The sequence below is a fragment of the Ictidomys tridecemlineatus genome, chromosome 6 (genome assembly GCF_052094955.1).
Source record: "Ictidomys tridecemlineatus isolate mIctTri1 chromosome 6, mIctTri1.hap1, whole genome shotgun sequence".
NCBI classification, from domain to species: Eukaryota; Metazoa; Chordata; class Mammalia; order Rodentia; family Sciuridae; genus Ictidomys; species Ictidomys tridecemlineatus.
In genome coordinates, this window is record NC_135482.1 from 122,518,239 (window position 1) to 122,542,013 (window position 23,775).

At 35.6% G+C, this 23,775-nt stretch overlaps 1 protein-coding gene across 3 annotated transcripts in view; it reads left to right on the plus strand.

Annotated features, from left to right (window-relative positions):
• The window catches only part of Xpo4 (exportin 4), a 114,880-nt gene that overhangs the window by 86,245 nt on the left and 4,860 nt on the right, over positions 1 to 23,775 (plus strand). For all 3 annotated transcript variants that reach the window (XM_005338615.5, XM_021735479.3, XM_040281333.2), the window contains exons 10-22: positions 2,315 to 2,491; positions 3,064 to 3,206; positions 3,714 to 3,859; positions 4,656 to 4,833; positions 9,874 to 10,033; positions 10,682 to 10,851; positions 11,718 to 11,892; positions 13,673 to 13,966; positions 14,330 to 14,510; positions 19,647 to 19,765; positions 20,907 to 21,037; positions 21,598 to 21,715; positions 21,996 to 22,088. In XM_005338615.5, coding sequence (XP_005338672.1) covers positions 2,315 to 2,491; positions 3,064 to 3,206; positions 3,714 to 3,859; positions 4,656 to 4,833; positions 9,874 to 10,033; positions 10,682 to 10,851; positions 11,718 to 11,892; positions 13,673 to 13,966; positions 14,330 to 14,510; positions 19,647 to 19,765; positions 20,907 to 21,037; positions 21,598 to 21,715; positions 21,996 to 22,088 — 2,085 coding nt within the window. The remainder of the gene's footprint in view (positions 1 to 2,314; positions 2,492 to 3,063; positions 3,207 to 3,713; positions 3,860 to 4,655; positions 4,834 to 9,873; positions 10,034 to 10,681; positions 10,852 to 11,717; positions 11,893 to 13,672; positions 13,967 to 14,329; positions 14,511 to 19,646; positions 19,766 to 20,906; positions 21,038 to 21,597; positions 21,716 to 21,995; positions 22,089 to 23,775) is intronic.

The following is a 23,775-nucleotide window of genomic DNA, read 5'->3' on the forward strand; positions in this document are numbered from 1 at the left end:
TTTCTTGTAACTTACATAAAGAACACTTAAAATGATATGGTCTTTTAAAACTTGCAAAATAGAATCAGGATAAAATCAAAACTAGAAGAAAAGAATAGCTCTGACACACTAGGCTATATTCTATGTGTGTTTACAAACTCTTGTCCTTGCACATTTAGCTTATTTGATACCACACATTCCTGGTATTTCTTCTGTGTCAGTGTTTTCCTCAAGCCCCTATGTGGGCTCTGTCTTTGTCCTTATTTTATTTTATTTTTATTTATTTGTTTGTGGTGCTGGGCATCAAACTAAGGCCCCTTGCATGCCAGATAAGCACTCTGCCACTGGACTTGTACTCCCTCTTCTGTCCTTAGTTTTTTACCAACACCTTACTTTTAAGTGAATGCTCCTGGTTTTATGATTTTAAAATTAAATATATATAACTATGCCACATTTGTATATCCAGCCCTCTTCCCTAGATTGCAGATATATATCAGTTAATTGAACATCTCACTTGAATTTTTTATTTACATCTTGCACTGAACATGTCCAAAAGAGAAACCTTCCTTTCCTTGTACATGTTATTTCATTTAGTCTTTAGCATTTTAGGAAATAGATCACCATCTTTCCAGTTGCTCAAGATAAAATTTCAGATGCCACCTTTGCTTTCTCTTTTCCCTCAGACTTTCGGTTTCCTTCCTTCAAAGTCTTCACTCAGTCTGGCCACTTGTCAACATATCCCTGCTGGCCCAAGTCACCATCATACTTTGCAGTGCAGGCAGTGTGCTTTTCTTTTAAAGAGCTGTTTCATGTGTTATCATCACTGCTTATAACATTGCAGTGGCTTTTTGCTGCAATTAGAAGAAAACCTAGTCTCCTTTCAAGTCTCTCTGAATCTGTTTTTTCCTGCCACCCCCATCCTCACCTCAGGTTCTTTCACGACCTATCCCTATATATTCCAGGTCCACCAGCATTCTTTCTGTTGTGTGAAATTCCTAGCTTATTCCTCCCTCCTGGCTTTTGCAACTTTTAAAGGTAAAATGACTTTTTAGCAAATTAGCTCTGCCCAGGGAGATTTTGTACCACAAATAGCTCTGTAAATTAGCCTGTTGATGTGGATCATCTCTCTTACCTGTTTCTCTGAAATTTCTCCCTTATTTTTAGTAGTTTAATTTTGGTATAAAACTTTAACCCCGAAACAGCAGTTCTTCATGAGTAAGAAAGAATGGGGAAAACGGAAATTAGGAATAGCAAGCTTAGTAATTTCACTAAGACTATGCAGAAAATTGTGTGTGTGTGTAACATCATGGTTTGGTTAGTGTTTGAATCACTAGAGGTACAGTTGCATGGTACTCTTGTGGAAAGGCCCAGTCAAGCTGGCCAGATGTTTTAGCCTGGAGAGAGATCTGGGTTATTCTCACTTTTTCATCTACTTGTACCTTTTGATTTTTCTTCTATGAAGAGACAGTTTGATACTTCCCTAATATTATGAATATTACTATATTTCTGAAAGACAATACTTTTTTTTACTGTGGAGAATTTGTTTATCATTTTTATTATAAAAAGAGTTATCTTGTTAAGGAATGTCTGTGAAGTTCTGCTCACGTGTTGTTAAATCTGCTGATTAGGAGACATTCATTTTTATCATTCTTCATTTTCCCTAAAATCATTTAAAAATATTGGGCCAAAGCTGTGGCTCAGATGTAGAGGCCCTGGGTTCTAGCTCCAACATCATCCAAAAAAAAAAAAGGAAAAGAAAATAGGTAGGAAGTGCCCATTTTATCTTTTTATTCGAATAGTTTTTTCTTCTTTTTTTTTAAGTTGTAGTTGGACGCAGTACCTTTATTTATCTTATTCGTATGTGATGCTGAGATCGAACCCAGGGCCTCACACATGCTAGGCAAGCCCTATACTGCTGAGCCACAACCCCAAGCCCACATTTTTTCTTCTTTACATGCTCCAGGGCTGGGGTTCTGGCTCAGTGGTAGAGTGCTCGCCTAGCACGTGCGAGGCGCTAGGTTCAATCCTCGGTAACACATAAAAATAAAGAAAGAAAGAAAGAAAGGTATTGTGTCCAACTACAACTAAAAAAAAAAAATTAAAAAAAAGAAAAGAAAGTACATGCAAAATGTCCTGAATAGGTAGTCTTCTAAAATAAACAGTAGTTTCATATTGCCTAACAATTATTTAGACTAAGTTAGAAAAGGTCTAGAAGTTTAATTAAAACAATAAGAATCATCATTTTTTAAGGAACAACTTATAAACTGTGTGATTCTTTATGATGCCCATTTTCTTTCTTTGGATATTTGTTTTATGAATGTTCTTTTTTTTTTAGCTTGATAAGGATGATATGGTATACATGGAAGCATATGATAAGTTGTTGGAGTCCTGGCTAACTTTGGTCCAAGATGACAAACATTTCCACAAAGGCTTTTTTACCCAACATGCAGTTCAAGTTTTTAATTCCTATATTCACTGCCACCTAGCTGCTCCAGATGGCACAAGGAATTTGGTAAGTTTTAATCCAGGTGGTAATTAAGAATCATCATAGGCTGTTTCATCTTTAGTATATAAAACTAGGCATTTAAGATAGGCCCCCTGAGAAAATTTGCTGAGTGCAAAAGTGGCCCTTGTTGCGTAAATGAGTTCTTATATTGGTGGAGGGGGAGTGTGTTACTTATAGTCCTCTCCTTTCAGCTTTCATTTTCCTACCTCTGTCTTGCTAGTTGTGCAGTGCTAATGAATGATTTCTTATATCCAAAGGACCAGGAATGTGAAAAGATCATTTTATTGACAAGTGAAGTTCTCCATTGTGGGAGGTGGGTTATGGGTATGAAGTTAGCTGTGTTTACTTTATGCACTGATGAATGATATTTCTACATCTTTTTGTGTTGTGCCTCTCTTTTGATAACCACTAGAGCTGTTGCCATGGTTAGAAAGGAGTCCCTGGATAGCTGCACTGAAGATTGACTTTGTCCAGCTCTTCTTTCCATATGCAGTTTTGAAGCTATTTTATAGGGCCTCAAAAAATCCTGAACAAGATAGTACATTTCCTCAATTGTTTTTTTCTTTCACCTGTAATAGACTGCCAATGGTGTAGCCTCTCGTGAGGAAGAAGAAATAAGTGAACTTCAAGAAGATGATCGAGACCAGTTTTCTGATCAACTAGCCAGTGTAGGAATGCTAGGAAGAATTGCTGCAGAACACTGTATACCTCTTCTGACAAGGTACACACAGTCCAAAGAAACCCCATGGAGCAAATATTCTGTATTCACAATTCCCCGGAGAGCACTTAAAGTGTTTAAAGACTTTAAACACCCCCACCCTGTATCCCAGCACACTGGATCAATGGACAGAAACATACTCATGATTGCATTCTTTGGCTTATACATTTGGAGCCCAGGCACTACAGCATAGATGGCAGAGAGATTATGGAAAACATGGTATGAGAAACGATTTGACCCATATCATAAAAAGTTGGAATAACCAGTTTTCAAATGCCTGTTGTAAATCTTGATTGTTTGTAAAGCATTGTTTTCCTTCTGTGTCATAAATAGTAAATTAGATTCCTATGGTGCTATGACAACAATTGTGTACTATAATACTTTTGTATATTTGTTTTTGTGCTAACATCTTAATTTATATTATCTAGTATATGGAAGTTATAAATTGTTCTTCATCTTTGTGGATTGAACTTCATGAAGCTAATTGTTTTGTTTTTTCCTCTTTTTTAGTTTATTAGAAGAAAGAGTAACAAGACTCCATGGTCAGTTACAGCGACATCAGCAACAATTACTTGCTTCACCTGGTTCAAGCACCATTGATAACAAAATGCTTGATGATCTCTATGAAGATATTCACTGGCTTATTTTAGTTACAGGTTGGTTAGTTTTTCTTTTTAAAATGTAGTTGTCAACAGTTTAAGCTCTAAAAGAAGCTTGATATATTAAAAACAGTTTATTTATAATATAGGACAAAATTTGGGTATAGTGTTATTTGCCACAGAGCTTTGGATTTTTTTTTTTTTTTTTAAATACTGGCTAACATGTATTCATTGCCTATTGCACACCAAATGTTTCATGTGGATCTCATCATACTCTACCAAAATCGTACTGTTAAGTATTGTTACTGTTACCATCATCATCATTATCCTCATCAAACAGACAAAGAAGCTAAGAGTATAAGAAAGTAGATCAAGGTCACATTGCTATTAATTTTTGGAGCCAGAGTGCAAATGTAGGCAGTCTGGCTTTTAGGATTTTCTTTCTTAACCACCATACTATTAGTGTTTATTTTAAATAATCAGGGAAAATTTTGACTTTTGGAAAGGCATTCTTTAATATTGATTTCTAGTATAAATAATAGAAATCATATTAACTTTATAGACAATATTACTGAAAATTATTAAAAGGTAGTGCATTAAAATGCCTACATGTCACTATGAATTATAAAATTGATAAAGAAAACATTTGTCCTTTGTATTTTTGAGGGTTGATAATCTGAGAAATTGAAAGTTTCTTCTCACCAACTTTAAATTAACAGATTAACAGTTATGATTTACTTTTACATCAATTTATGTGATGTATATAAATCAAATAAAACTGAAAACATTTATAGTGCAATTTGGTAAATGTAGATTTGTTAAGTGTTCATTTTTAATTTTTTTTAAACTGAAGGCTACCTCTTAGCTGATGATACTCAGGGAGAGACTCCGCTAATACCTCCAGAAATAATGGAATATTCCATTAAGCATTCATCTGAAGTTGACATTAATACAACACTTCAAATTTTGGGATCTCCAGGAGAAAAGGCTTCTTCCATCCCAGGGTACAACAGAACAGATTCTGTGATTAGGTAATATGAACTCTATAGCTGTGCTCTTGTAATTTATACTGTTTTATAAATTTTGAGTTGATGCGTAGATGAACAGAGGGATAGGCACGCTGTAAATCGGATACACGAACTAAAATAAAACTTGGAGAAGCCTTGAAATACACAAGGATGGCAAGTACTCAGTATTATTTAGGCAACACCACTGTGGTGGGAATTGACAGCTATTTCTAGTAGAAGAAAATAAATCTCTAAATAGGAGATTTGGAAGAGACATTCGGTCTAATGTACTATGAACATAGCACTTGTCCACCAGAAAATAGTACTGAGGTATGTACAGGCACCCTTAATGAGGGAAACAGGAATTTGAGGTTCTTAGGAACCAGGTGAACGTTAATAGGTGTTTATTGTTCACGAAAGCTAAAACTACATTTCTTTGGCTTTCCAAAGGAAAACTAATTTTTTTCTTATAAAATGGAAATATTTATCTTGAATATGTGAAACAATGAGACCCTGTTGGGGGATTTACAAGGTAGAATAGTGCCTCCAACGAGAGAGGATTCACTTTAGTCTTCCCAATAGTAATGGCAAGTTTTCATAATTTTTAATGGTGACGTTAAGAAGGGGTAAATATGGAATAAATATACTTTTAAAAATGGATTTGAAAATAGTATTTTAAATTTGAGTATTTTCAATTTAAATTAAGAATACAGAGATGTCAGTAATGATAACAAATTAGTTTTTTTTTTTTTTTCAGTTGCAAAATCAGTAACTCAAACAAGCTGCTATCCCTTCTATTCTTTTCTTAATGAAAAATCATGGGCAACATTTAAATCTCTACAAAAGAAAAAGTTTTTTTTTTTTTTCAAGTTGTAATACTAAGCTGATACCAAGAAAATCTTTGGGAATTCATTTCCTTTAAAATAACAACTTTCTATTTGAAAAGTTTTAAATCATTCTCTGGGATTACTATAGTCTTTAAATTCAGTATCTGTGGAAATCAGTGCTTTTGCTTTGGTTTGTTTCATGGTGAATGTTAATTTCAAAGACAACTAATTTCAGGGTGCTGTCATGTATTCTTTGTCATATTTCTTGCCTGGGTAGTACCATTAGGAGTGCTTTCCTTGTATTTTAAGTGCTTTTTCAATTTTTTTCCAGTCCCAGGTATCAGTGTGGGAGCAAAACATCTTTGTATCTGAGAGCACAGACTATGGAGGGTTGTGCACCCCCTGCCTTAAAAAAAAAAAAAAGTCCCCCCCCCCTTTTTTTTAATCCAAAGAATTAAATGTGAAATTAACTGGTGTTTAGGAAAAATGTTCCTTGTTTTACCAAAAACATAGTTCACCTTTATTGAAGAAAATACCATTTAACAAATATTATTGAGTACTTAACTATGTAGTAGTCACTTTAATGGTGCTTGGAATATATCAGTAATAAAACAAACAAAATTCACTCCTCCTATAAAGCTCCCTGTAAAGGAGAGATGATCAAGAAGTAAAATAATATTAGAAAACAGTAAATGCTGTGGGTAAAAATGTAAGCAGAGTAGGAGGATAAGGAGTTAAGACTTCAGGGATCATTTTAGTTTTAAACAGTGTGATGTACGTCAGCCTTTTTTAGAGGTGATTTGAGAGAGCAAAGACTTGAGGATGGTATGGAAACCATAAAAATGTCTGGGGGATAAGCATTCCAAGGAGAATCAATGCCCTGGGCATATCTGGCATGTTCAAGGAACAGCAAGAAAGCCATTGTGGACTAGGCAGACTGAAGTAGAATTTTGTAAGAGATGGTGTTGGGAAAATAGAAAAAAATTAGATAAGGTCTTTAGAACTGTATAGCATCTTTCACTTTTGCTCTGAGTGAACTGGGGTGCTATTACACAGTTTTGAGCAGGAAAATTACTTGTGTGTTAAAAAGATTACTCTGCTGTATCAAGAGTGAATGATGAAAGTGAAAAGACCAGATATGTAGCTAGTTGCGGTAATTCAAGGATATGATGGTATCCAGATCAGATCAATCATAGAAAAGTCAACCATGAAAAAAGTTAAAAACACTGATTGATTGTGTTGACTTTTAGTTTGTGAAATGCAAATGTAATCCAGGATTCATTTAGGAAACTGAGTGCTGTCTAGAATATACAATATTTTCAGATAGCATTCTTAAGGAACTCAAGTAGAATTGAGGTATTAATCTTGGAATAGCAAAAATAGAAGATATTTTGATCAGTAGTGTCTTCAATTCCCCTTCATGATGGGATCTGAGGATATAATAAAGTGTATAGGAACACTTGTATGTACCTAGTCAGCTGGCAGGGGACTTCTACTTGCAGAATGAAAGGAAGGCAAACAATGCTCAAGGCAGTGATAGAAGCAAAGGTGGGGAGAGAGAAAACTTGGTGTGGCTAGTGTGTGAATGTGATGGGAGGAGCACTGGTCCTGGTGAGTGAGATGAGGTTGAGGCAGGGAGGGTGCTATACTTGGGCTCATAAGGTAGGAGTGAAACTGGGGGAAAGGATTTGCAATAGATAAGTGAAATTATCCAGTTGTTTAGAGGTGATGTTCTGTGGAAGATAGAGTTAAAGGATAACAGCAAATTGGGAAGCACTTTGTTAGTAGTTTTTGAGTAAAGGTAGAAAAAGTCCCTTGGGTTTGAGAGGTGTGTCTGAATGAGCTCCCAGGCATATGCTAATTGTTGGAAGTAGTGGAGAGGAGATAGAAAGGATGAAAGAATGCACTTGGGGCTCCCCTCTGTCTGCCAGATCACTGCCTGAGCTGCTGTCTGTCTATCTGTCTGTCTGTCTATCTTTGTTTTTATTAATTTATTGGTACCAGGGATTGGACCCAGGGATGCTTAACCACTGAGCCACATCCCCAGCCCTGTTTATATTTTATTTAGATACAGGGTCTCACTGAGTTGCTCAAGGCCTTGCTAAGTTGCTGAGGCTGGCTCTGAATTCATGATCCTCCCAGTTTAGCATCCCACACCGCTGGGATTACAGGTTATTCACCTTTCTTCTACTTGACAAAAGAAAGGTGGAAGCTCTCTCATTCTGACTTTACTGTGGGGATTGGCAGGTATATAAAAGATCAGAGTGCCAAATAAAGGAGCAGGTGCAAATGTGCAGTGTTTATTAGAATGAGTGTACAATTAGGAAGTTCATCCCATTGCATTATGTAATATTGAATAGGACCTAATCTAGTGTCAGCTAAGAGATTATTAAAATAATTTTTGATGGTAGATCTCTGTGATTTTTGTCATATACCTTAGAAGAAATTCAAATAATTGGGTGACCTTGCAGTTTTAAAAATACCTTCTTTTTATTAATATGAACAAGTTTTTTCACTGTTTTCTATCCATTAAAATGAAAAATACAAACCAAATTGTGTTCAATGGTGGCTTATCCTGGTAATAAGTAATATTTATTCAGAGATACATGGGAAAGAAAACACTACTGTGTTAGCCTAGACAGTTGTATCATAGTATGATCAGCAAATATAGCATGTATATTTATTTATTATATTAGGATAATGTTCTATAGGGAATTGGAAGTGAAAGAAAATTTTGTTCACTTTTTAAATAGATGGTGTTAGCTATAAGAACACTGATTGAATTCTAGTATATAAACATATAGTGTTAATGTAACTATTTATTTAGAATTCTGGTAGGCTGGAAATGATCTAAAATTATTTAATCTTTTTGTTGTTGTTGTTGGGGGTGGGACACGGGAGATACTGAGGATTGAACTCAGGGGAACTTGATCTGAGAGCCACATCCCCAGTCCTATTTTGTATTTTATTTGGGGTCTCACTGAGGTGCTTAGTACCTTGTTTTTGCTGAGACTAATTTTGAACTCACGAGTCTCCTCAGCCACTGTGTTGGCAAATTATTTAATTTCATGGGGAAATTTTGGTATATTAACATAAATGAAATAATGAGGTTATTGGAATATTTTGTTTACATACCCCCTAAAATAAATTTTGAAAGTTTGAACACTGTTGCGTAAGGAGTTCATGGATAGTGAGAAAAGAAAAGGTTCTAGGATAGAACCTTACAAACCTTCTGACTTAAAAGGAGGAGGCTGCCATTAAAGAATAGGAAAGAGTGAGCAGATGGATAAAGGGGATGTGGAAAGTGTGGTGCTGGGGAAGCCAAGGGAAGGAGTTTTCTCAAAAGGACAGAGTGGTCAGCATCATCTAGTACTTCTAAGAATTGAAGCTGGAAACATGTTCATCTGATTTCATTACAAAGATTTCAGTCTTGAGAGTGGTGAGGAAAGGAGCAAAGATCAAACCTCAGTGATTAGATTCACAATGTTGCTATTTAGTATTTATTAAATTTATTATAATAAGTTATTTTATTGTATCCTTTGCTTCTTTGCCTTTTGGCTAAAGTCAAGTTAAACATATATATGACTTATGTGCCCATCTTGCACTCCCAGAACAAAGATATTTTTACTTACCTAAATATCATACTATGTTATTGACACCTCTTGGCCATGTGAATTATGTAGTGGAGACAAAGACAATATATGCACTTACGTAATCTTTATAGCAAGATTCTTATTTTAAAATACTATTAGGAATCATGTTTAATGGGAAACGGAGGACTATCAGATTTGGCTTGGTATGCAGACATTCTAGAGGAGTCAGTTCCAGATCTTATACCATAACAGATCTTGTGTTTTATGGTATAAAATCACATGCTGTGCCTACCAAGGGAGTTTTAGGTAGTGATGGAATGCTGAAAGAATTTGGCATGCACTCTGAACATTTAATTTTATATATTTCTCCATTTTTCATCTTTAGACAGTAATGCTGAGATTTGCACATGCAATAATGTCTCTAGTGTTGACTTTCTTCCTTCTCTTTATCTTGTCTCCAACTTTGTCATTCTCATTAGAAATATTGTAAAGCATTTGTCTACAATCCTGTTGATGATATTTTCAAGTATTTACTGGCCTAAACCCAGAGACTTGAGAACAAAAATGGACTTTTAAGAAAAAAATATAGTTAGACAACCTCTGAATCAATAAAAGAATAAATGACTTCTGTTTTATACCTACAGGCTATTGTCTGCTGTTTTAAGAGTTTCAGAAGTTGAATCTCGAGCAATAAGAGCAGATCTCACTCACCTACTAAGCCCTCAAATGGGCAAAGATATTGTTTGGTTTCTAAAACGCTGGGCCAAGACTTATCTCCTTGTGGATGAAAAACTGTATGATCAGGTCAGAATGTAAAACTTCTACACTTCCTTTGGATTTATGATGATAGTTATAAAAGTGAGAATATTTTTCTTATTGATTTTTCTCATCAAAATGGAATTCGAACATTTTTCTGCACTGAAAACAACTGAGAATTCTGCTACTTTGTGGCTTTTCTTAGAGCACATTCATTATTAGTTTATTTATTTTACCAGTGTTAAGATACAATTACAAAATTGGGCACAGTGGCACATGCCTGTTACCTCAGCGACTTAGCAGTCTGAGACAGGAGGTTTGCAAGTTCAAGACCAGCCTCAGCAACTTAGCGATGCCCTGTCTCAAAAAAATGAAAAAGGCTGAGGATGTAGCTCAGAGATTAAACATCCCTGGGTTCAGTTTCTGGTACAACCACCACAACAAAAAGATAACAGACTGCTATTTGGAAATTGAGTAATATATTCATTCTAGTGTGTTAGTATGAGAATAAAGTTGACAGAAAAATCACATTGGAAAATAAAGAGTGAATTGAGAATGTCTTTTTGGACTTAAGAAATTAATAATTTATAAAATTAATGTGAATAAGCACTACTTTGGATTTAGACTCAGTTTTTCTGTGGATTATTTTTTCAGATGATTGATATTTCTGATCTCACATTTGTTTTCTCTCTTAAGATAAGTCTGCCATTCAGTACAGCATTTGGAGCAGATACGGAAGGTTCTCAGTGGATTATTGGCTACCTCTTACAAAAAGTCATCAGTAACCTCTCAGTCTGGAGTAGTGAGCAAGACCTTGCAAATGATACTGTGCAGCTCCTTGTCACTTTGGTGGAAAGAAGAGAAAGGTAAACCCATTGTTGGAGAACCTGTGGGGCAGTGCATGCACGCACACAGACACTCATGCCATGGGGGTGTATGTGTGGGAGTAGTTTGCAGGTCTAAGTCCAGATAGATGCTACATTTTTTATGGTAGTGTTTTTTGTTTTTTTTTTAAGATGTTATCACACTATCTCAACAAACGTAGATGGGACTTTCTTGTGTTATAATTGAAGATTGCATTGACTGTTCAAAGATTTGGCATCAGAGAACCTTAAGAGTAACATTAGTCTTATTAGTAATTTATAGTTTTTAAAAAATACTTGAGTGTAGAATATTCTCACTTGATTTTTTTTTCCAGTTATCCTGTTAGCATTATCTCCAACTTTAAAGATGAGAACAGCTGATACTTATTGTAGAGTTTTTAGTGCTTTCTATAGCAATTCTGAAAATACTTTAATTTTTCTTTCTGTACATGAGTATCATTATACTTGGTAATACTCTTGCCGTTGCTACTATTTATCAAATTCTTATAATTTGCTACATATTGTCCTAAGAGTTTCATATATGGTATCTCACTTAATCATTATCAGTCTCAGTTATCAGTCAGCATGAGATTGAGGGTTGCTTTAACTATTCTTATCTGTATTTTGCGGATTATAAAATTGATTAAGTGAGATCAATTAATTCCAACTGGTTGTAGTTGTGTATGCCTATAGCCTCACCTACTCGAGAGGCTGAGGCAAAAGGATCACTTGAGCTCATGAATTCAAGACCAGCCTGAGCAATATAGTGAGATCCCTACCTCAAAAAAAAAAAAAAATCCAGTTATCTTTAATTTTCATTTTCTTAATATATATGAAAGTAATATATGTTTTATTATTTCTACCCAAAGGGCAAACTTAGTAATTCAGTGTGAAAACTGGTGGAACCTAGCTAAGCAGTTTGCAAGCCGCAGTCCCCCTCTTAATTTCTTGTCAAGTCCTGTGCAGAGGACACTGATGAAGGCTCTTGTCTTAGGGGGTTTTGCACATATGGATACAGAAACCAAACAACAATATTGGACAGAGGTAACAGTTCTCTCTAATTTAATTGCACCCTCTCATGTAACTCTGTAGTTGCTTTATCTATGTATCTATAGTCTATGGGGATACAAATATTTCAGTCATAGCTTTTTTGATGTTTTTTCCTCTAGTGAATGTGTTGAAGCTTATTACTTGACAAATAACTCAATTTTATCATTTGTCCATACCTGCTTATGTGGAAACATTGAATATTATCAAATGTTCTATATTTTAGGCATATTTTCCCAAGCCTAATGAGGGTCTAAACTTAAAATCTTAAGACTGGGGGTGTGGCTCAACAGCAGAGAACTTCCCTACCATGCATGAAGCTGTGGGTTAGATCCCCAGCATTGGGGTAAAGATTGAATTATGACATAAAAATTGGTGAAATGGGGGCTGGGGTTGTGGTTCAGTGGTAGAGCGCTTGCCTAGCATGCATGAGGCACTGGGTTCGATCCTCAGCACCACATAAATGTGAAATAAAGATATTATGTCTGCCTAAAACTTAAGAATAAATTTTTTTTTGGTGAAATGTTTTCTTGTCTTGAGCAAACAGACACAAATTAGCCACTTTGTTTTCTGGGGCTTCTGTAAACTTGGTAGCTTAAAAAATAGATGTTTATTGCCTCATAATTCTGGAGTCTGGAAGTTCAAGATCAGGTATCAGCAGGGTTGGTTCCTTCTGAGGGCTCTAAGGAGGAATCTATACTTTCTGGTAGTTTGCTGGCAGTCTTTGGCGTTCCTTCATAGGTACATGCATCATCCTGCTCTGTCTTTGTGTTCACATGGTATTCTTCTTAAGTGAGCATCTACATCCAAATTTCCCCTTTGATGCAACACCAGTTATATTGGATTAGGAGTCCACTTTATTCCAGTGTGAGCTCATCTTAACTGATTACATCTGCAATGATTCTTTGTTCAAATAAGTTCACATTCTGAGGTGCTTGAGAATTGGATTTCCATATAGGAATTTCTAAGGGACACAGTTCAATTCATAACCACCATGGACATATTATATATAATAAGTTTTGAATTAGAGATTAGGTGTGTATGTACATTATTGACCTTTAGTCCTTGTGTCTAAAAGTGCTCTTAATTTCTGAGAAGGGGCACAGTAGCAACAGTTGTGTGTGACCTCGGAAGTCAGAGGTCACAGACTGTATGTTTCTAGTTTAAATAATTGTATCATTTTATGGAATTAAGATACTGTTCCCATGAATGTGAGTACTTATATGTATAGTACAAGATTTAGGATCTGGAGTTAGTGTTCTATGCTAAGAGTAGAGAAAGAAAAAGCAAGCAAGAGCTTTGTCTTGGGTGCTCATTAGAACAGAGGTTTGCAAACTGCAGCCCATAGGTGAAATGTGGCCTGTTTTGTAAACAAAGTCTTATTGAAACAATTGTTTACATCTTCTCTATGGCTCTGTACTTCACACAGTGCAATCTAAAATATTTACTTTGACCCTTTATATAAAAAACTTTGCTGACCCCCCCCCTTGTAAAAATCTTAACTTTTTATCTTTTTAAAAAATGTTTTTGCTAATCCTTTGAAAAGAGACGGAATGAAATTGCACAGTTCTATGCATGATACTGAAAAACTGATATTTCATGACTTGGGTGTCATTTCTTTGTGTATACCAGAATGTAGTGTGTAGTTTATATATATTCCTTACTTTCTGTGCTTGAGCTGCCTCCAATAATTAGAAATCTTTTGGAAACTAAATATTGATCCAAGTTGAGGAACTAAATAAAGCGAGTTTAGAAAGTTTATGCTGTACTTTTATAGGTTCTTCAGCCACTTCAGCAGCGATTCTTAAGAGTGATAAACCAAGAAAACTTTCAGCAGATGTGTCAGCAAGAGGAAATCAAGCAGGAAATCACTGCTACGCTGGAGGCCCTTTGTGGCATTGCTGAGGCTACCCAGATTGACAATGTAGCCATTCTTTTTAACTTTTTAATGGACTTCCTTACCAATTGCATTGGGTTGATGGAAGTTTACAAAAATACCCCAGAGACTGTCAACCTCATTATAGAAGTTTTTGTTGAAGTTGCACATAAACAGATATGCTATCTTGGAGAGGTGAGCACTTTCTAGTTTTTATCCCTTCAGGATTAAAACTCTTCAAAACTCCAATAATGTATTGATGCATGTTTTCTAAAATAAATTTATTTTTCCAAAAGATCCTTCAGGAAAACTTTTAAAAAGAATTCATGATTCAGAGAAATCATGTCTAATAATATAACTTACCCTAAAATTTTTTAGAAAAAGGCTAAATTTTAAATATCATTGTATTCTTAATATATTTTTTTGTTACTGTTAATGTTTCAACATTTAAACGAGTATCATAGCTACTATTTGAATTCAGAGTAAATTTATACTTCTCTACTTATTTCCCAGCCTAGATTCTACCAAATAGAATAATTTGTGCTTGTTTTCTTACAGTCCAAAGCTATGAACTTATATGAAGCCTGCCTTACTTTGTTGCAAGTATATTCTAAGAATAATTTAGGGAGGCAAAGAATAGATGTTACTGCTGAAGAAGAACAGTACCAAGACCTGCTTCTCATTATGGAACTTCTTACTAACCTTCTGTCAAAAGAATTCATAGATTTCAGTGACACAGGTAAAGTATAGTGTGATGGTTTTTAAACTTGATTGTGATTGTTGTTTTTATTAAAGCAAAAGATTGTTTGAAGTGAAAACCCCTGAAGTTCAGTTTACAAAACAAATTAAAGTAGGTATCTTTTGTTGAAGTGAGGGTAAAGACCAAGCCTTCCTGCTGCCTTTCCTCTTATAAAAATAATGTCTTCAGCTGGGCTAGTGATGCTTTCCTGTAGTCCCAGCTACTCAAAAGGCTGAGGCAGAAGTATTACTTGAGCCCAGAAGTTTTGGGCCAGTCTGGGCAACATAGTTTCCAAACACCATCTCCAAAAAAAGGTTCCTTCCCTTCCTTCCCTTCCTTCCCTTCCTTCCCCTTCCTTCCCCTTCCTTCCCCCTTCCTTCCTTCCTTCCTTCCTTCCTCCCTCCCTCCCTCCCTCCCTCCCTCCCTCCCTCCCTCCCTCCCTCCCTCCCTCCCTCCCTCCCTCCCTCTTAGTTACACATGACAGTACAATGACCTTGACATATCATACATTTGAATCAGATGGGGTATAATATCATTTTTCTGATTATACAGGTTGCAGAATCACATTGGTCATGCATTCACATATATATATACACAGTAATAATAATGTCTGTTTCATTCTACTGTCCTTCCTATCTCCCCACCCTTCCCATCACTTTTCTCTACCTAATCTAGGGTAACGCTATTCTTTTTTTTTTTTAATCTCACATCTTCATACATGTATTTTGTATAACAATGAGGGTCTCCTTCCACCATCTATGCAATTCCCTTTCTCCCTCCTTTTCCCTCCTACCCCTCTTCCCTATGTAGAGGTAATCTTCCCATGCTCTTCCTCTCTTCCCCATTTTGAGTCACCCCCCTTATATCAGAGAAGACATTCGGCATTTGTTTTTAGGGATTGGCTAACTTCACTTGGCATAATCTGCTCTAATGCCAGCCATTTCCCTGCAAATGTCATGATCTTATTATTTTTTAGTGCTGAGTAATATTCCATTGTGTATATATGCCACATTTTTTTTTTTGAGTTTTTACTGAATATCAGGCCCTGTTCTTCTCACATAGGAAGAAGTAGACAACCTTGTTATTCTCACTTTAAAGAGGAGGCAATAGAAGCATAGAGAGGTTAAGTCACTTACTCATAGGTATTTAGGTAGTAATTTGGGATTCAATTTTAAAATCCAGCAGGTGACCATGGTCTCTAGTTTCTTCAGAGTTATGTTTTATTGACTTCTCTGTGTCCTCTGAAGTGGGCATCCCAACAAACCTAGCACTTTTAGAGTGTAGTTTGGGAAACCCTCATGGAGTGCAAAACCCTGAGTTCTAGAATTGACAGGCCACTTAAATTTAATAGCTCATCAATAATATGACAAGAGGAAAGTCAGTTAGCCTGTTTGTTTTCTTTATTGACTAGTAAAATCTACCCCCTACCCAGCTGCTTAACCCCATTGTCAAGCTTATCTTTAAGGTAACTAGAACTTGTTTTATAAGAGAAACAAACCATATCTAGCATTATGTTGTTTATGTTATACAGACATTTGTGATAGTAGACTTTTGGGCTTCTCCCTTTCAAGAGTCTCTTAAATTAGTGCTATAACACCCCAATTAAGTCGTCACACTCAATCTTTGAGGTTGTTCTTGCTCTGTTTCCTTTACTGGTCATTCTCCTTCTTCAATGAACCATGGTTTTCCCAGTATGTGTCCTGTACTAGACACTGTCAAAGTTCACTGTCTAGGAGGTTTATTCAAGTTAACCATGGGTAATATGGTGAAATGGTTTGAAAAGCACTGTCCAAACTTTGCCTTAGCAAATTCTTTTCATTTTGTCCCAGGTCTTCTTGCAACCGCCGTTCCCATGTTTTCTAAGTCCTTTTCCAGGTCAAAAGTGCCTCTTTCTCAAATAGTGTGCATTATACCATCCTACAGGGCGTTTGTTGCCTCTTGGAGGCTTAAGTACTATGCCGAGTTAAGAACTATGCTGAGAAGGAGCTGTGACCCAGTATTAAACCATTTGTACAGTTAGATGATTTACTGTCAGAGGTACCCCTATATTTCATAAATCAGCTCATTATTTCAGATTTCTCATTTCTAGAATGATTATCAGTTTCTAGGTTCCCAGTTCTGACTGAAACTATCAGGTCCATCCTATTAACTTGAGAAGTCTACATTTAAAGAAAGTTCCCTAGACATTTTAGATGTGCTGCCTTATCTGGAAGGTAATATTATGTTCTTCTTTTAGAATAACTTTCCCAGAATAAAAATTTCATCATGTTCATACCTGCTTATATAATATATTAGATCCCCAGCACTGGGCAGTGAGGAATTATAATAGAAGTAAACATTTCAAGATGTTAGGGATGATAGGGCTCTGGCCAGTTTGTAGGATCTCTTCCTTTTAAAAAAAAAAAAAAATGTGGTGCTGGGGATTGAACCCAGTGCTCTACCAGTGAGCCACAACTCCAGCCCTGTGTCTCCTCTTCTTCTTGCCTCTCTGGGAAACCGACACTGTTTCCTCACTGGAGTGTGGATGAAGAATCCTTCCCCAAGTACACCTTCTGAGATCTTCCCTTGAGTAGTACACTTTCTGTACTAACTTTCCTGAATCCAGTAGGGCTTATACAATGAAGGGAAAGCCGTTGACATTTTTGGGAAGATTTTGACCTGGGAGTCTTCCAGGACTAATACGTGGTATATTTTGCAAAGTTTCTATTGAAAGAAATAGTAGAACTACTAAAGGCATTTGGAGGGCAAAGACCCTCTCTATCATTCAGACTACAGTGTAGCTGCACTTCCTCATGTCACCATGCTGAGAAAAGGTTGTAGAGCAAACAAGAAAGTTAAGCAGTTGAGAAAGATTTACCAAATAAAAGCAGTTAAAAGATTAAAATTAAGGGCTAGGCTGTAGTTCAGTGGTATAGTGTTTGCCTCACATGTGTGAGGCACTGGGTTCGATCCTTAGCACCAGATAAAAATAAATAAATAAAGATATTGTATCCATCTACCACTAAAAAAAAAAAGTCAAAATAAAAGATAAAGAAATTGACTCCAGAGTGCCCATGGTAGAAAGAACAAAATAAGGGTAAAATATAAAAATGGGGTGAAAAGAATTAAATAAGGATGTATGGGTTGAAATTTAAAAGAAACCAAAATTAAGACTATTAAAACAGAAAATTTTAAAGAAACAGCATTACCTGGTAAAATAGATGATACAAAGGAAGATAATATTTTATTATTTTTAAAATGAAGGTTTATAGATAGCTAAAACAAAATATAAAATTTTAAATATTAAAAAAATTAACATGTAAGCCGGGCATGGTGATATATGCCTATAATCCCAGCAACCTAGGAGGCTGAGGCAGGAGTATCACAAGTTCAAGGATAGTCTCAGCAGCTTGCAAGGCCCTAAGCAACTTAGGACCTTGTTCAAAATGAAAAATAAAAAGGGCTGGGAATATAGCTCAGTGGTTAAGTTTCCTAGGGTTCAATCCCCAGTATCAGGACAAAAGGGAACCAAACATGCTGAAGTGAGATATTTAAAGGAAAACTGGAAGTAGATGTCTGACATTATTCATTAATTGGATGCTTGAGTTGCATTCCTGACTCCTTACCAGAGCACTTGAGAGTCCTATTCAGCTCATTCAGGTCAGCCTTTGCAGCTCAGAGAGACGTGGAACTGATGGGCAAGCCAAATCTCCTTGGATGGAATAGACCAATCTGATGTTCAGAAAACATTTGCTGAACTTTTCCAAAAATGTGCTTTGGGAAATGGGATTTTTCAAGCAGAATTGAGATTCTTAGAGAAAGTTCAGAATTAGACTGAAAAAAGTTGTTATTACTTGAAAAAGAATCTTATCATTTTACCTTTAAAGTAAAGAGGAAGGAAAATCATCCATACTTTTTAATAGTATCCAGAATAAACTGTATGAGGAATTTCTTCTTCTTCTTTTTTTTTTTTTTTTTGGTAGAATTTCATTGGCAAGCATGCTATAAATATAATTTTAACTTCTGCCTTCCTCCCCACCTTCTGTACTGGGGATTTAATCCAGGGGTGCTCTGCCCTAGACATTTTTATTTTGAGAAAAGTTCTCAATAAGTTGCCTAGGCTGGTCTTGAACTAGCAGTCCTCTCACCTCAGCCTCCTAAGTAGCTGGAATTACAGGTGTGTGCCTTTGTACCTGGCTTTACTTTTTTGATGAGTGTTAACCTTTTCCTGGTCATTAAAAGAAAAAAAAAATTTACTGGGGATTGAACCCAGGGCCTCACACATATTAAGCAAGCACTCTACTACTGAGTGTTTGCCTCCAGCCCCTTCTCATTAAAATTGTCATGACATCTTAATAGCAGTATGATATTCCACATTTTAGAATCTAACCTATTTCCTTAATATTGGACATCTGGAAAATTTACATTTTTGCTCTTATAAATATTAATGTATTAAGCATTTCTGTGGACAAGTGTCTGTATGAATTTGTTTATATTCTTATTAGATAAGTGCTGTTAGGGATATATATATGTATGTATGTGTGTGTGTGTGTGTGTGTGTATATATATATATATATATGAACATACACATTTTTTTTTTAGTATAACCATCACATTATAGCCTAACTAGCAATAAAATCTTGTAATTTAAAAATCGCTTTTAGTTCAAATGAATTAAAAATAGTATCATTTAAAAATTTGCCCTGCTTAATAGTTGGAATGAACTATTTTTTATTGGAGTCAGTGTTCATGGATGTTGCTCACTTAGCTATTTATTCTTATTAATAAATGTAGATATTTGTTTTAAGGGTAAGAATTATTTGTCATATTCCTTGCTACTCTATTACATAATTTCTTTTTTATATACTGTTTTCATTTCCGTATTTTCCCTTAATCCTTTTGAGCTTAGATTTTGTACACCTAAAACATCAAATAGATATTACTATGCAAATAATATAATTCATAGCATGGCTAGTGTACCAGTAAAATCTTATTTCATTTTATGTTAAAGTAAGCATTAGGTTTACTTCTATTATATCTCATGAATGTATTCAGACTAAAGGGCCTGAATTTATATTTATTTTCATAAAGAGAATATGAACTTTGGAGATTTAATGATCTTATATCTGTAAGACTGCATTATTTCTATTTTAATAGATGAAGTGTTTAGAGGACATGAGCCGGGTCAAGCAGCAAACAGATCTGTATCAGCAGCTGATGTTGTTTTATATGGGGTCAACCTAATTCTGCCCTTGATGTCACAAGATCTTTTGAAGGTAATTAAAGCAATGAAATGTGAACTTTAATACTATACATTGTTGAAGTTCAAAGATACTTTAGACATTAATATATCTGTGACTTAATTAAGTGTACATGAAAATAAAATGATTGCATTTCTGTTAGAGTGACTTATGCTTGCTTCTTAGTAACACAGGCTGTAGAGTGTGTATGCCCTGGTCCATTAGTGACTCATTTTGTCAGGGAGTGCTACAGAAAAAAAAATGTCCTAGATAAAAAACATTTCTGTTTGCAGTTTTGATTCCCTCAGTATTTGTCATTGTATTTTTGAACATTATTCTCAGGCTGAAGGATTGAGAAAAGGAGGGCATTTTCCAAGCTATTCTATGTAAAAATGGGATGGTAAGAAACCAAGACTAATGTAATATAAAATTTTTACACTTCTTGATTCCATTGGACCTAGATTTCACCAGTCAGTACTAGGTGTTGTGTAGATAAGGCTGACCTTTTCTTACCTAAGTACCATAAGAAAGGGTCAGTCTCTTTTATCCTGAGTTGTCATGGGGGGATAAGGGCAAGGACAAGGATAGGAAGGAGAGGGGGTATGTGTGCGCATGAGATAAAAGGGATGAGAGAGTGATAGTAGGAAGGAAGAGAATAGAGGTTGAAGTGTGTTTGGAAGGCAAGGAACCAGAAGAATAAGGATGTTGTTCAAAGTAAACATAGAGGGCCGGGGATGTGGCTCAAGCGGTAGCGCGCTCGCCTGGCATGCATGCGGCCCTGATTCGATCCTCAGCACCACATACAAACAAAGATGTTGTGTCCCCCGAGAACTAAAAAATAAATATTAAAAAATTCTCTCTCTCTCTCTCTCTCTCTCTCTCTCTTAAAAAAAAAAAACAAAGTAAACATAGACTATCTGGAATTGACTATAGCTTTTATTAACAATTTAGAATATAATTGTTTCTACTATGTATTACTTTTTTGCTTAGTAATTAGTAAAATATTGCCTTTATTATAACTTATTTTTACATTTATTTAGGTTTTCCTGTTTTCTGTATTTTGTATGTGTTTTAAAGAAGTCATTGTACATTAAAAGTTTGTCAGTTACTTTATTACATTAATGAAAATAAAAATTAGATACTATTGAGCATCTACATATCTAATTTCTTTTTTCAGTTTCCAACACTTTGTAATCAATACTACAAATTAATCACATTTATTTGTGAGATTTTTCCTGAAAAAATACCACAGCTTCCTGAGGATCTTTTTAAAAGTCTGATGTACTCCCTAGAACTAGGAATGACATCGTATCCTTTAAAATGAACATTATTCTCACTTGGGGGAAAGATGGTAGTCACTTAAAGAAAAGTTCTTTAAATTTGTTTTCTATTTTTATTTTGTGGTTTAGTTTTATCTCAAAAAAAGCTGTCATCTCTATAACTACTCTAATTTTGTGTTTCTTTTGTTAATTTGCCTAATCCTGTTCTCTTTACATAGAATCATAAGGCAATTGACCCTTCATCCCATTGTTACTCCTTCATTAAGAACCCATTAGCAATGTCATGTGTTATTGCTGGATTTTTAGTCTTAGCCCCCTGATGTGACTTCTTATCACTTGTATGTGTCATAAGAAGAAATGAACTAAACATCACCACCTCCAGATTAAACTCTTATGGGTCATCTAAAAATACTGGAAATTGTCTTTTCTTTATAACTCAATTAAGATATATTACATACTGATCTGCACAAACATCTGTATTCATTTCTAGAAATAGTCATGCATTTGATACTGGCTTTTTTTTTTTTTTTTTAATCTTTTGTAACTGAGTTATTTCAATCTAGTTTGTTCTTTGACCTTCATGATCAGAATGAGTTCAGAGGTTTGCCAGCTCTGCCTGGAGGCCCTGACACCATTAGCTGAACAGTGCGCAAAAGCACAAGAAACAGATTCACCACTTTTTCTAGCAACTCGACACTTTCTTAAGGTAAGATATTTCATGAAAAGTCATCCACTTTGATAAGTACAGTCAGTGTACATAATTTTTCAGAGAAGAGGAAATACTTTCTTTCATGGTGAGTTTTTTTTGTTGTTGTGTTTGTTTGAGATCAGTTCTTCAGGGACATATTGTTTTCATCCACTTTCATTTTGTATTCTTAAAATTTGAAATGGTAAATATAATGGGGAATTTGATAATTCAGCTATCACGACAAGTATTTACAATGTTTTTTAAAAAAACATTTAGAAGTCTTATTATGTAATTTCAGCTGGTTTTTGACATGCTGGTTTTGCAAAAGCACAACACAGAGATGACCACTGCAGCTGGTGAAGCTTTCTACACATTGGTGTGTTTACATCAGGTACTGGACATGCCTCTCTTCTGGGGATTCTTCTTGTTAGAAAGATAGTGGGTTATCAACACCTCAATACTTACAGGATCAGTGACTCAGACTTGCAGTTATATTTCAGTGAGGCAGTATTATCTTCCTTAATAACTTTTAAGTTTTTATTTTGTGTTTATCTGGCAAACTGTTTGTCAGCTCAGAAGAATTTTTCTCCACTGTTGTGAGTCATCCTTTTTAACAGTTAACACTCCAAAGCTTGTCCTTAAACAACTATACAGGGAGCCAGGAACATAAGCATGAATGAATAATGAATACTTTGAGGAACTAAAATTTTATAAGAGACAAGATCAATAAAATTGGGGACCAGGAGAAGTTTGCCTTCATAAAATATAAAGAACAGCATATTATTATTATTTTATGTTATAGAAAAGAGCAGATTATTTTGTTGAATGCTTAAGATCTGAAGCATCACTGATCTGAGATTAATGTAACAAAAGAAGTTAGGCTTGCTTACCTGTCTCTGTTCTTTATTCTGATATAGTAGGTGTCCCTCAGTATATAAGAACCCTGTTGGATTTTGCACTTCATCAATTTACTCCCCTCTCATATACAATTACACCTCCCAGCATGGCCAAATGATTGGCTAGAGAAACTTTGCATTTTATTATGCTTTGTAGAAAAGGTAGAAATTAGGGGAGGTTCATATACTTAAAACCCTCTTCCTTTAGACTTCCTGTGCCACCTACACCCAAAGATGAAGTTGCTCTAGGACCTCATTTCTTGCACTCTACTCTAGTGGCTACTTGCTGCTGATAATATGTACTCAGTTGTGTGGCCTTTCTCTGAAATTTGACTCCCTTGGTGCTTACTAGGAAGTTAAGCCTTCTGTCCCCACATGTATAAGCCATTTCTCTCTGGTTGCCTTTAGTGTCCTTTTTGATTTTTGTTTTTAACATGTTTATACTGTTTTGAAAAGAGAACAGGGAGTTAACGGAATAGCCAGTAGAATCCCCTGCTGGTCTGACTCCAGAGATACTACCATTTCTTACAAGTAGGGAAATGATTTGACATTATACTTGATCCCCTCTGAGCAGTCCTATCTCTTGGAGAAGGCTCTTAGGACAGCCGTCCTGTCTCCGTGTTTTAGGGGGAGGGCTGGGATGCTGCACTCTATTCCTCTTTCAAATGCAGTTAACATTTGGTTTCACTGTTTTGGTCTGTTATGATATCCCAAGAAGCTAATGAAAAATATTAGCAGACCAGCTTATCTCTGTCCTGGGCGCATTTCCCTTAAACCCATACCCATTCCCACCCCCTGTATAAGACAGGATATTAAAAATAGAAAACACCATTCCATATTCCTGTACTCATGAAAGTCCTTTTCCTGAAGAGCTGTTGGGTACAGTTCTGATGTGTAGCTTTCAAAGTGCTCTGCCTTCACCTTTGAGAAAGCTCTGAAACACTTCTCCACCATGCTTGTGCTCCCAGACACCTGATGTAGCACTGTGTGTATCTACTATCCTCAGAACTGGGTTGACAAGTTGTCTCTATACAACTTTGGGAAACTATTCATAGCCATATTGCAGTTTAGGTTATGTGTAAAATAAAAGTAAATATGAATAATGTGCTTTGAAAACACAGAAGAGGCAGTAATACAAAGTTGGTAATTACATGGATCTGGAACTAGATTGCATTGAGTTGT